The sequence below is a fragment of the Chaetura pelagica genome, unplaced genomic scaffold, assembly GCF_000747805.2.
Source record: "Chaetura pelagica isolate M959 unplaced genomic scaffold, ChaPel_1.0 scaffold1034, whole genome shotgun sequence".
In the NCBI taxonomy this organism is placed as follows: domain Eukaryota; kingdom Metazoa; phylum Chordata; class Aves; order Apodiformes; family Apodidae; genus Chaetura; species Chaetura pelagica.
Window position 1 is genome coordinate 116,239 of NW_009953139.1, and position 13,203 is coordinate 129,441.

General features: G+C 54.9%; 1 protein-coding gene across 1 annotated transcript in view; it reads left to right on the top strand.

Moving 5' to 3' along the window:
• Positions 1–13,203, top strand: part of MLLT6 (myeloid/lymphoid or mixed-lineage leukemia (trithorax homolog, Drosophila); translocated to, 6) — a 40,228-nt gene that overhangs the window by 21,845 nt on the left and 5,180 nt on the right. Inside the window, exons 9-12 of the mRNA XM_009997299.1 lie at positions 6,005–6,179; positions 6,978–7,556; positions 8,900–9,081; positions 9,705–9,826. Of these exons, the coding sequence (XP_009995601.1) occupies positions 6,005–6,179; positions 6,978–7,556; positions 8,900–9,081; positions 9,705–9,826 (1,058 nt within the window). The remainder of the gene's footprint in view (positions 1–6,004; positions 6,180–6,977; positions 7,557–8,899; positions 9,082–9,704; positions 9,827–13,203) is intronic.

Genomic DNA, 13,203 nt, shown 5'->3' on the forward strand with positions numbered 1-13,203 from the left:
GGAGCCCTGCACTAACCCCTTGGGGTGTGATGTCTGAGGCTTCCTGGGGAAGCACTGCAGGGATCAGTGCAGCCCTGGGACACACGGAGGGAGCGTGTCCAGACAGGTTTCCTCTTGGAAGGCAAAAGCAGCAGCTTTGTCCTTTCTGGGTCTGAGATTAGTACAGCTCATCCCAGGAGAGTGTGCTGGGGAGTGGGGAGGTGCAGCAAACCAAGAGCTGGTGGTCATGGTGTGACTGGGCAGAGGAGCATTGCTGGGTCATTGAGAGGCTGAGCAGAGCTGGGGTCTCTTCCTCTCCTTGCCACTTGCCTGATCTTGGGCAAATAACTTATCACCTCCATGATCTTCTGCAAGTTACCCATGAATCAGAGCTTGAATTCCCCAGGATAATAATCCCTGCAGGTGACACAGCCCCTGGTCTTCCATGGGGAGCAGCTGAGTGAGAGCAGATCTCAGTGACCTGCAGCAGCCAGAGCAGATGGTTGTGTCCAGGGGCCTGGGAGGAGGAGGCTGGTCCAGAGCAGCCACATGGAGCCACGGGAGGCTGGTCCAGCTCACAGAGCTGCTGGAGCATCAGGCAGATGGTTCCTGGCACCACTTACTCCTTGGGCACCAGGGCTGGAGTGTGGCACCAGCCACCAGGCCATGGAATAGGTGTTACCAGGACCTGGAGCCACAGTCCAGTCTGCTCCCAGTTTGTTCAACCTGAAAGGAGCCTGGGGCAATGAACATCTGAGCCCCAGGCTCTGCTAGTGTCACCAAAGTTCTTTGAGACTTTCACCAACACTTTAATAATGGATTTTCAGAGCTATATAGAAAATCACCAGGGGTTTTCAAGCTGCTTCAGGTGGGGCTGACAGCAGTGGAGCTGTGTTGTTGGTTTGAAGGAGCAGTGATATATTCCCCTTCATTGTTCCCTCAGGCAGCCTGGCCTTTTCTTTAATTTTGCAATCCAGATTGCAATTATTTTTCAGTCCCAGTTTCCACCTAATATGTCATCCACCCTGTGCTCCTCTCTTAAAACATCTAGTCATGAAGAAGACCCTTTGATGTGGTTTCAGTCTTCCTCTTGAAATCAGTTGTGCTCTGCCTTCTGCCAGGGTTCTGAACATGTTGCTGGGTGCTTCCCTGTGTCTTCTAGGAATCAAAATACTATTAATATTTGACACTTGGAGTCTGCCAGGCCCCCATGTCCTGTCTGTGCAGTGACAAGCCCTCAGTGCCTCACCCTGGCTGGGAGGATAAACAGAGTGAGAGCACAGTGGGGTGGCCTCAGCTCTCACCTCCTCCGGAAAGTGAAACCAGGGTGTGAGTGCACAGCAAGCAAACAGCTCCTCCTCACACCCCTCCTGCCTCTGAAAAGTGTCTTTTGGACAAATCGATTTTCATTCCTCTCAAAAAAAACAGGAGACCTTGTTCATGGGGCACAGGCTTCCAGAGAGCACCCAGAGCAGCTGAGCTGCTGAAAATTCCCCAGTGGTGCTTCAGGCCTGGGGCTTTGGAATGGATTTGGAGTTGGAAGAGAGTGCAGAGAGGGGATTTGTGCTGGGTCTGGGCTCATTCAGTGCCCTGCTGGCTTCTTGCAGCTCCTGCAGACCTTTTAGGAAGTGGGAGGGAGACAGAACACCCTCCCTGGGTAATAGTTTCTGGCTATTTCACTTGGTCTAACAACAACCTACAAAACTCTGCCAACTCGTGAGGCTTTGGAGCTGGAAAGGTGGCACTGGTGGGGCAGAGGAAGGTGTCTCTGCAGGGGGGAGCACTGGGTCTTCCCAGGTCTGCTGTGGCTCTGTGGTCACCCCCCACCAGACACATCCAGGAGGCAGTTGCTGTGCTCGGGGGTCTCTCTGGGTGTAGCTGTGCCTGGTTCTGTTGATGGAGGTAGGAGCAGCCTGTCCCCGCACAGGCTTCCAGAGAGCACCCAGAGCAGCTGAGCTGCTGAAAATTCCCCAGTGGTGCTTCAGGCCTGGGGCTTTGGAATGGATTTGGAGTTGGAAGAGAGTGCAGAGAGGGGATTTGTGCTGGGTCTGGGCTCATTCAGTGCCCTGCTGGCTTCTTGCAGCTCCTGCAGACCTTTTAGGAAGTGGGAGGGAGACAGAACACCCTCCCTGGGTAATAGTTTCTGGCTATTTCACTTGGTCTAACAACAACCTACAAAACTCTGCCAACTCGTGAGGCTTTGGAGCTGGAAAGGTGGCACTGGTGGGGCAGAGGAAGGTGTCTCTGCAGGGGGGAGCACTGGGTCTTCCCAGGTCTGCTGTGGCTCTGTGGTCACCCCCCACCAGACACATCCAGGAGGCAGTTGCTGTGCTCGGGGGTCTCTCTGGGTGTAGCTGTGCCTGGTTCTGTTGATGGAGGTAGGAGCAGCCTGTCCCCCCTTCCCCTGCAGACCCCCCGTCTGCTGCACTTGCAGTAAATCTGCAGGATCACGAGCCCTCCCTCCCCACCCCCCCAGCTGCCTGCTCCTGCCAGCTGCAGACATCCCCATCACTTGTTGACACACACTCACACATGCTGCGTGGTTTGGGCTGCAACATCTGGTTTGCTCTGGGGTTTGTAATCAGAGCCCTGGATGCCAGAGCCTCCCCACACCCCCGGGTCAGGTGCTGGGGAGGGAGCACAGCAGGGCAAAGAGCTCCTGATTGCAGACGCTTCTGGAGGGAGGGAGACTTCCCAGGTTTCCCACTGTTATTTGAGCTCTGGGCATCTACCCAGGAAGGGCTTGGAGCTGACAGATCCTGGGAACCTCAGCAGTGCTCCTGGCTCAGGCAGGTTCCCAGTGACGGGGCAGGGATTGGGGGGGGGGGGGGGAGGCTGATGATCACCCCTGCTAATCAAAGGTCTCAGCGTGGGTATTTGCAGTAAGAACCCCTGAGCCTTTTAGCATCCCTTGTCCTGACACAAGTGGGAATCTGCCAGTGACATCAGAGACTTAAAGCCGTGGTGCTCAGCCCATCTGTCTCCTCTCCCAGCCCCCAAGGAGCAGCAGCTCAGTGCTGGAGGCTGAGGGAGAGGACGTGGGAAAGGTGGTGAGTGGCTCAAACACAGAGATGCTGCAGCTTCTGCAAGTGCTCCAGCCCAGAGCTCCTGGGGACACTCTGCAGTCCCCCACCCAGCCATCCAGCTTGGAAAGGCAGCTGGTGCTCACAGCCTGCCTTGGGGGGCTGCTTCAGCACCTCACCCTGCTGGGTTTGGGCTTGGGGAGCTCCTGCTCTCCTCACACTGTTCCTCCATGTGTCCTCCCTGCTTCCCTTCCCCAGTAGTTTAATCCAGGGCAAAGCTGCTCCAGCACCCAGCTCCCCCACCCCTTCTGTATTTCTTCAGTGGTTCCCTCTAGGAGCTCCTGCCACCAATCAGGAGGCAGAGAGATGCTCTTCTGATTGCCTATAAATAAGTGAATGAAGAGCTTGGGTGCTGCACAGGAGGCCAGGAAACAGCTACAGCCCCTGGGGGACAGCGAGTGCAGGGGGTGGGGAAGGTGCATGACTGTGCTTGGGCACCTGTGGGACTTTATCTCAGCTCTCCCAGCTCCTGCTTTGAGGCAGGAGTTTCCCCATCAGGCTGTCACCTCCAGCTGGGGCAGCAGGTTTATTCTGGTGGCATTTTTCTCTTGGACGCTTCAAATAGACCTTCAGACTGTAGCTGCTGCTTCATTTTGAGAAAGACCTCTCACTTCCTTAGTGGTTCCCTGTTTTTCAGCCCCTGCAATGTGTCCTCCCCCCCACCTATTTGCAGCCCAGGGAGCAGGGCTGGTTCTGCTCACACACAGGTTTCCATGCTGGGGAAGAGCTGGTGACCCAGAGGCTGAGATCTCAGTCTCTGCACAAGGCCAGCAGCAGGCAGGCAGGTTTCTCCAGTTCTGCTCCCTCTGGGCAGCAGCCCTGAGCTGGAGAATCTCCTTCCTCAGGGAGATGATGGGACTGCAGCCTCCTCACTGTTGTTAATGTTGGCGTGATGGCAGCAGACCCCTCCCTTTCAGAGCAAGGCCATGTTGTGCTTGGCAGACCACGTGTGTCTCCTGGAAGGTTCTGCTCCTGCCCAGAGCTTGCAGGCTCCATGGAGCAAAGTGGGAAAGAAACAGAGGCACAGGGAGGGGGAGTGATTTGGGGTGGTTTCTGTTTTCCTTCTCTTTGCTCCTCTGCAGCAGCACTTGGGCCCTTGCCCCAAATTCAGGCTCTCTGGAAGGGCTGCTAGAGAAGGGCCCTTTGTGGTGAGAAGGGCTGGTGGTTGTACCTTCCAGGTGTGTCTGCCATGACCTGCTTGGCAAACAAGATCTAGGACAGCATTTGGCAGGGGGTGGGAAAATCCTACCCCCAAAATATCTGGGAGTCTTTCAGGGAGGTCTGGGAGGTCAGATCAGCCCTACAGGTGAGTGTGTCCATTCCCCACCTTCAGCTGAGCCAGCTCAGCCTCTCTTACCCCCCCTTTTTTTTTTTTTTCATTCCCCTTTAATTTTGCAATTAAGATTTATTTCCCAGCTCAGATTTCCCCCTTCCACCCTGCGCTAATTCATTACTTGCCCTGCACTCCCTTCCTGACACTCTGGATTTAGAACATGTCTTCTCATGTGGTTTCCCCCTGCCCTTCTGTGGCCTCGTGCACCTTGTGCAGAGCTCCAAAGAGGTGAATTTATGGGGGGGAAATTTGGGGCTTTGCATTTCTGCTGAGGCATGAGCCATCTCGTCCGTGAGCAGCCTCAGGACTTCCCACAGCCCCCAGACACTGCTCCCCTTTCCCTCCCCAGGCAGATGTGGAGAGTCAGAAAGATTTTCATGCTCCCTCTGAGCTCATAAATCAAGAAGGCTTAATCTCCTACATCCAGGAGTCTGTGATGAGAAAATACAGATTCCCCCTCCTCTTCCCCCCCCCTAATTTCCACCACTCCCTTCCTCCTGTCTTTCATATTCCCGGCACATCTGGTGTGTGTTAGGCTGCCAGCTGTTGCATTGTGCAGAGTGATTAAACCATGTGGGAGGAATGGGGAGAGATTTTTATCTGGGCATTCATGAGTCTGCATTACAAGCTCTTTTTTCTTTAGCTCTCCCCAAGAAGAGGTCATCTGGAGTCAGGGATAGTGGAATGTAAGAGAGGTCTCGTGCACCTCTGTGTCTGCTCAGGGAGGAATAAAAGATGTTTGCATGAATGTACAGGTGGTGTCTTTTGGGCTGTAGCCATCACGTTAGAGCTGTACCTAGAATATTGGCTTGTTGCAGGAACATCTTGCAAGAAGTGATCTTTGAACACTGCTAGTTGGGCTTTGAAGTCACTTGGAAGGTGAAGGATTCATATCCGAGCGTGGGTGCCCGGGGGGATCTGGTTTTCGGTTCATTCCACTTCTCCCCCTGCACGACTCCCACACTTCTCTCTCTCATCCCAAGCTCCTGGATTTCCTAGCATCTGGCCAGCCTCTTCATCCCCCTTGCTTCCCTGTCTCCTGAAGGCTTATGTGGGGTTTGGGCAGCATCTGTTGCTGCATCATCAGATGCTGCTCTAAGCGTGTCACTGTGGAATATTTCCTGTGGGTCTGGGGAGCCCTGGGCTGGCAGGGGGGGCTGCAGGGGCTGCCCTGGGGGACCCAGGGAAACTCCTCTCACAGCACAAGAACCAGCAAATTCTCCCAGGTGGAACAGCTTTGCTGGGATTAGCACACCTGAGAGATGCAGCTGGAATATATGCTTGAAGCCCAGCCAAATTTGGGTCTTATTGGGGCTGAACAACCCTCTGAGGTACTTCCCTCTGCTGACAGCACCGGGAATCTCTGCTGCCGGTGCCCTGATTGTCAGTGCCCTGCTTAATTTCCTGCAGTGAGATGGGATGAGCATAATCCCTAGGAGTATAAAGCCTGGTGCCACCAGGCAGCAGGAGAAGTGTTGCTTTTCTCTCCTGAGTGCCTGAGTGTGGGCAGAGGGGGCAGGAAGAAGTCTTGGGGGGGAGCTGGTGAGAAGAGCCCCTGCTGCTGCCACATCTGGCCTGAGTGAGTCCCCTCTGTGTTTGCTGCTGCCAGGGCCCCCCTGGCCACCATGAGGGGAGCAAAGAGACCTCGGAGGTCGGCAGGTCGGAGGTGAAAGGCAAGAAGTCCTCAAGCCATGGCAGCAGCCACAAGGGGAAGAAGACGGGAAGTGGGAAAAGCTCCGTTGGCTTCAGCTCAGCTTCATCCAGCGGCACCTTCCAGCCTGCAGGTGAGGGCTGGGGGAGGAGGGGGGGGATGTTCTGCTTTGCTTCTCTCTGATAGATCTGTAGAGATCCCTGCTCACCAGCCAGAGCTCTGACACTTGGCTGGTGGCTGTTTCTTTAACCCTTTGAAGAGAAAGGGAAAAGTCTTGTTGCTGCTGATCCCAGCCCAGAGGGAAGAGCCCGGCTGGAGGAGTCTTACAGCTCCCCTCCCGGGCAGGGCTGCTGCTCTGCCAGGGAACACAGACCCAGGTGTCTGGGAGGAGGGAAGGGACAGTGTGCACAGGCAATATGGGCAGCACCTGCCCTCTCCTCCATAGGTGGTGCTGTCTGCAGCAGTGCTTGGAGGAGGACTAGGGAGAGACCTGAGCCAAAACCTGATATCCAGGCTCCCCTGAGCTCTGAGTCAAAGCCTTGCAGGGCTCCCATCTGCTCTCACCTTGCTCAGCTCTTTTTTTTTGAGCTGCTACCCTCGTGGTGAGCAGGTTTCATCTCCTTGGACCCTGCTTGGGGCTGGAGGGCCCGTGGTGATGCAGGGCCTGGGGCAGCAGACACGTGCACATCTGGGTGGGATGAAGGTGCTGGTGTGGACCTCTCGTGCTTGCTAGAGAGCATCAAAGCAGTGGGGGGTGGAGCAGGGCTGGAGGGTGGCAGAGAGGTCCTTGATCCTGTATGAGAGGTCCTTGATTCTGCTCAGTATGATCCTGTGCCAGAGGGACTGCTTTGTGATCACGCTCCTGCTGCCTTCAGGGCTGAGCTGCTGCCACCACAAGCTTTCCTAGAGTCACTTCTGCTTCCCCCCCCAGGTACCTCCTGCAGCACCTTGCAGTGCCCCCAGGACTTTGTGACATTTCCCAAGCTCGAGCAGGACGACGAGAAGTACCGGAAACCTGTCTCTTCCTCCTCTTCTTCCCACTGCTCCCCTCTGTATGAAGGCCAGAAGGGGGACATCTTTGAGCAGAAGGTGATCTTCTCGGGCTTTGGCTCCATCATGCGCTTCTCCACCTCGGCTGTGAGCCAGCAGAGAGCCCGGGATGCTTCCCCTGTGGACTATAAAGCCTCCAACCCTGGCAGTGGCCCCTCGGTGGGGACCAGTGGGACCAGTGGCAGCAGCAGCAGCCCGTCCCTCAGCATGGAGGAGGGAGAGGTGCTGAAGGAGAAGAAGCACAAGGGTAGCAAGAAGAACAAGCACGGGCCTGGCAGGCCCAAAGGGGGCAAAAGCAAAGAGATTTTGGGTGCCCAGCTGGCTGGGTCCACCTCTACTTCTTCATCACCCTTCTCTGGGGGTTCTCTTGTGAGCTCCAGCATCAGCAACTCTTCCCGGTCCTTCAGCCACACTGGGAACCTGCCCAGCCTCAGCATGGAGTCCCCACTGCTGGGTTCAGGTACGTTCCCCCTCAGGGTTTCAGGTGTGCACTGCTGTCCCAGCTCTGCTGGCGTTTTCCTCACGCTTGGCTGGTGTCTGGACCTGTCTGCACAGAGTCCAGTCCCTTCCCTTCCATCCCTGGAGCTATAAAAATCCACATCTGGGTCTCCCCTTTGCATCTGGGCCTTCCTCCTAGAATCTCCTCTGGGGCAGCTTCTCTGTCACCAGAGCTGGGCTGCAGGGCTGAGCTGGGGGGTATTTTCAAACCCTTTTTGCTCAAGTGCTGGGAAACCTCAGCTGAGCAGAGCTTGATTTCCAGAGCCGTGGGATGTTCCCAGGCCAGATGGAGCAGCCACAGCCTGACCCCAAATGAGGGACTCTCATAAGTGGCTCAGGTTTAACCCCCTTTTTAAAAAGCAAAACCTCTCATCTTGGTCTTACCACAGCCACGTAGGGTTGGGAGGCTGGCACAGCATTAACTCTGTTGAGAGGCTCCCAGTTGCTCCCAGCTGCTCCCAGCCTGAGCCCCCTTCCCTGGCCTGGCAGGGGTGGGGGCAGCCAGGACCTGTGGCAGGAAGGGGTTAAGGAACAGGCAGAGGAGGGGTTGAGGTTTGACACTGCTCTGGCAGCTCAACTTGTCGTGGGTCTATTGTGGGTTGTTTGCAGATGCTCCAATTTAGGTCAGATTGCAAGAGGGTGTGTGTGGGGGGGAGGCAGGATTTTGTGATGTGTGCCTGGGAGCCCTGGCCTGTCTGCACCTCCTGGGAGAGGAAGAGGAGCTGCAGGAATTGATGCAACTGCCACAAGGATGAACCTGGAGCCGTTTCTTTTTTTTCCCCCATCTGGAACAGCAAAGGGCTGTTTCAAGGAGCAGTTGGGCCCTGCTCTCCTGCCTGCTCGTTCTCCCATTCCTCTCCTGTGGGGAGGTGTTGGCTCTGAAGGACCTGGCTTTGGGCACTGCCCCTTTCCTGAGCCCCGGGGAAAGGGTCCCCTCCCTCAGCAGCAGCTCTGCTGGCCCTTCCTCGTTTGTCTGGTCCCTGGGTGGCACAGAAGGGGACAGGTAAGCTCAGCAGGAGTGTGGTTGGTCTCTTGCCCAGCCTGAGCAGCAGAGTGGGGCTCTGGGTCCTCTGTCCCGTTCTGCCACGGGTATGTTGGGGTGTGAGGAGCAAACCAGAGGGGGCAAGGCTGGGGATGCTTGTGCTGCCGTTGGGCTGTTCCCCCAGTGCAGGGCACACCCTGGGACACTGAGCTGCGCCCGGTCCAGGTGCTCTGGTGCCCCCTTCCCTTGCTGAGCTCCAGCCCAAAAGCAGCAGCTCCCACGCCACGGGTGGGGGATCCCTAACGTGTCTCCTCCCCTCGCAGGGATCTACACCAGTAACAAGGACCCTATTTCCCACGGGGGCGGAGTCCTCCGCGCTGTGTGCAGCACCCCGCTCTCCTCCAGCCTCCTGGCACACCAGGGAACCTCCTCCCTGCCCCAGCTCAACCGCTCTCCCTTTGCCAGCACCATCCCAGCCTCCTCATCCTCCGTCTCCACCACGCAGGTGAGAACACCAGGACCAGGAGAGGAGCTGTAGCTGGGGAGGGAGCAGCCACAGGGCCGGGCTGTGGGCACAGAGGAGTTGGCTTTTCCACTTGGGAAGCAGCTGCTCTTCCTGCAGGTTGGAGTTCGCAGCTCCCCTTAGGGGTGGGTAGAAGATGTAGGTGGGTTTGTGGCCTCTTTTGGGGTGAAACTCTGACCTAAAAGGACTCGTTGCTTTCCATGGGCTGTTCAGGGAGCAGCAGCCTGACTGTTCCCTGCTGCTTGGCTGGATCCTGCCACCAGTGCCAGCCCTGCCCTCACCCTGCAGCACAGATAACTGGGTGGGAGGGTCTGCTGGGTGGGCTGGGTGTGTGCCAGGAGACTGAGCCTTGTCCCGGGTCAGGAGCGAACTGGGAGGGGTGTTTGACAGGGAGGGGAGAGCAAGTTTTACAGCCTCAGTGTTCACAGGGCTTCTTGAGACCTGTTGGCTCTGAGATGGGGCTGGGAAGACTGAAATGTCTGGAGTTCTTTTTAACACTCGCGAGCAGTTTGGGTTCAAGAGTCAGGAAGAGTTGGAGCAATGAAGCTGTTTTCCTCTTGCATTTTTGGGAAGTAATTTCTCTCCCTCCTTGTTTTGCCATCTAGGTGTTCTCCCTGGCAGGTTCAACATTTAGCCTCCCTTCCTCACACATCTTTGGGAGCCCCCTCACCTCTGGGCTGTCCATCAACCCCCTCCTGAATCAGTCGGAGAGCAGCCGGGCAGGTAGGTCAGCCAGGAGGGGTGTGAGTCTGGGCTCCCACAGGGCTCTCCCTGGAAGCAACCAGACAACTGCATCCATGGTTCTCCAGCTGCTTCTTGCTCCTTGCTTCTTGTCCTTCTTGCTCCCATCCTACGGGTGAGAGAGCCAGGGGCTGGGAGACTTTTTTTCCCTGAGGCAGAGGGTGCTTGTGTTTGCCTTGATGCACTGACCTGCACAAGCACATTTGCTGGTGTGTCCAGTGGATAATGTGTGTCCTGGCCACGTGCTAGAGCAGTGCAGGGATGTGAAATCCTCCCCTGCAGGAACTTGGTGTCTTTTTCCACGCTAAAGCTCGAACAGACCTAGTGAAAACTGCTGAGAGCTTTTGCTTGTGCCAAGTAAGTTGAAAGTTGTGTGTTGGGCTTTTGTTTTCTGGGTTTCTATTTAAATCAGAGAGAGCTCATACTCTGAATTTTCATCTTCCATTTCTGTTTTGAGTTACTTTCTGCCCTTCCCCTTTGGCTTTGTCATGAATGCAGGAACATCCACTGTTTTCAGCTCTCAAATATGAACGTGCCAACGCTGAATTATTTAAAACTGCTCATTTTTTCCCACCAAGGCAAATGCATTTTTCTTGGAAAATTGCCTGGTTAGTAAGCAGGAAACATGAAGCAGCATAAGATTGCTGCTTTTTTTTTTTTTTCTTCCCCCAAACAGAGTGGGCCTGGTTTTTGGTTTGCACCAGTAGTTAAACAAAAGCACCCTCCTGATTTTCAGCTGGTTTAATTAGTGGTGCAACCGAATCGTGCTCCCCTAGCCCAGAAACGTTGGCAGCTCAGCATGTGGGGTGCTGAACTGGGAGGTAAAACTGTGCCCAGTGTCACCCTGAGTGACATGTAAAACCCAGAGTCCTCATTAGAGGTGGCTCTGAGTTCTCTGGATCATCTGGCACCAGCGTGGATGCCTGATGTAGGGCGTGACTGAACGTGTGGGCTCACTTCTGCAAGCCCATGGAAGGTGCCTGTTTGTCTCTCCCTGTGTCCATGGGAGCATTTTGTCTGTGTGTCCCTGCTGGCATTTGAGAGCCACGGGAAGGGAACTGCTCAGCTGATCTGGGGGAGTCAGGGCCACTTCATGGGAGCTGTGAGTCAGGAGTGATTGAGTCACCTGGAACTGAGGAAAGAATGAGGTGATGCAGAGTTATCCTTCCCTCATGGCCATCCAGATGACCCACTGCCCCCCCTCTGCTGGTATTTTGGCAAGTGCTGACAGCAGGAGGAAGCCATTCAGGAATGGCCCTGGGGTTCAGGAATGGCCCTGGGCTTCAGGAATAGCCCTGGGGTTCAGGCCCAATTCCAGGCTCAGCAGCCTGGGTTCTGCTCCAGCCCTGCAGCTACTAAAGGAACAATCATGGAGGCAAAACCCAACATAGAAAGTGCTCAGAGAAGCCTGATCATTAGTTTCCTTTTCCAAGAGCAACTTGGATCTTAGAAGCTTTTGTTTGACTGGGATCTTAGAAGCCTCAGGATGTGTTTTTTCCAGTTCCAGGCAACCTTCAGAGCAGCTCCTAGTTTTTGTCAGGTTTAAGGTTTGTCCATCAGTGTCTCCTCCTGCTGGAGCTACTGGTCCACAGGGTTCTAAGCCAAGTTCTCTTTTTTTTTCCAGGGGGATTAATTAACATGTACTAAACCTCCTGTGTGAGGCCATTTTCACTTCAAAGTTAGTTTCCTTTTCCAAGAGCAACTCGGATCTTAGAAGCTTTTGTTTGACTGGGATCTTAGAAGCTTCAGGATGTGTTTTTTCCAGTTCCAGGCAACCAGAGCAGCTCCTAGTTTTTGTCAGGTTTAAGGTTTGTCCATCAGTGTCTCCTCCTGCTGGAGCTACTGGTCCACAGGGTTCTAAGCCAAGTTCTCTTTTTTTTTCCAGGGGGATTAATTAACATGTACTAAACCTCCTGTGTGAGGCCATTTTCACTTCAAAGTGTGGTGACTGCTTCACTCCCAAGTTGTTAACAGGGTGGTTGTGGAGTTTAAAGTAATCCTGCCTTGTGTTTAATTCAGATTACCCTTCCTGAGAGTGTCTGTGTAGACACATCCCATGGAGACAGATTTTTCTTGCAGACAGGGGAACTAGCAACTGATATCACTGATGCAGGTTGATACCAGGTGCCTTTGGCAGTACAAAAAGTCTGATTCTTATCTCCCACTCCCTTAGCTACTGTCTAGTTCTTCCTCCCACGGCTTGTCCTGGATCCTGCCTCCTTATGATGACAGGCCAAATGTGTTTATCTTCTCTAGTTGTTTTTAGGCCTCTTTTTCATACTTGCTGCCTTGGAAAGTGCTGTCTCCATGTGATAACTCAGTCATCAACAGGGTGGTGTTGGCCAGGAGATAATTGAATATGGAGCCTGGTGCTGTTGCAGAAATCCAGCCTCAGGTGTAAGTGCAGGCTCCCCGGGCTGCAGGCAAACAGCCTGACAGCACCAGGTCAGAGCTCATTTCATTTGGCTGCAAGTTAAAACCTGTGGCAGAGCTGCACACGGAGGGCTGGGGATGTTTTCCAAAGGGTTTAGTTGGTCTTTGGATGGAGACAATACTGAGAAGCACTGTGGGGTCATGGGCTGGAGAAGTTAGGAAGTTCACGTGCCTGGTGGTGTCCTGAAGTCAAGATTTGTCTCCACATGGTGTCTTATACTGGGAGGCTGCTGTTGACTGGTGACTGCTGGTCACCTCCAGAGAGCAGTGGCTTCTCCCCACGAGGGAGGACCAGTTGATGGCCAGGAAGACATTCCAGTGGGGGAGAAGGAGTGGGGATCCCACTCATACCTGTCTGTAGAGCTGCTGAGCAGCAGCTGCTTGTGCTCGTGCTCAGCAGTAGAAAAGCCTGCCAGGAATGAATGCCCTGCTCAGGGCATTACACTGTAAATCACAGTGTTCCCTGCAGGAGACTTCCTGGATTCTTGCACATAAGAAACGTCTCTTATTGTGTGAAGAAGAGGAGGGGCAAGTCAGGCAGCTGGTGCAGGCTGTAGTCACAACATCTGACACGTCCCAGGGCGAGGGGGACGTGTGTTCACAGGCTGGCAGGCTCTGGGGATGGAAAGCAAATGGCAGATAAATCTCCTTCTCTTCTGGATGACTCTGGGGCTGGGAGATGCCCTGCACGTGCACAGCAGCTCAGTCCCCACCGTTGCTCCTGGGATGGGGCAGCTGCTGGAGGCAGCAGCACTTGTTTCAGCTCCTGGGGAAGGGAGCTGAGCTCCTGGGGATGCAGCAGGACTCCGGCTGGGCGTTGGGAATGGATCTGGGAGGCAGAGGGCCACTTGGAAGAGCTGGGTGGCAAAGCGAAGCGTCCCCTCCCCTTCCCCGCAGCTGCTTTGTGCCCACGTTGCGGTGCCACGGACG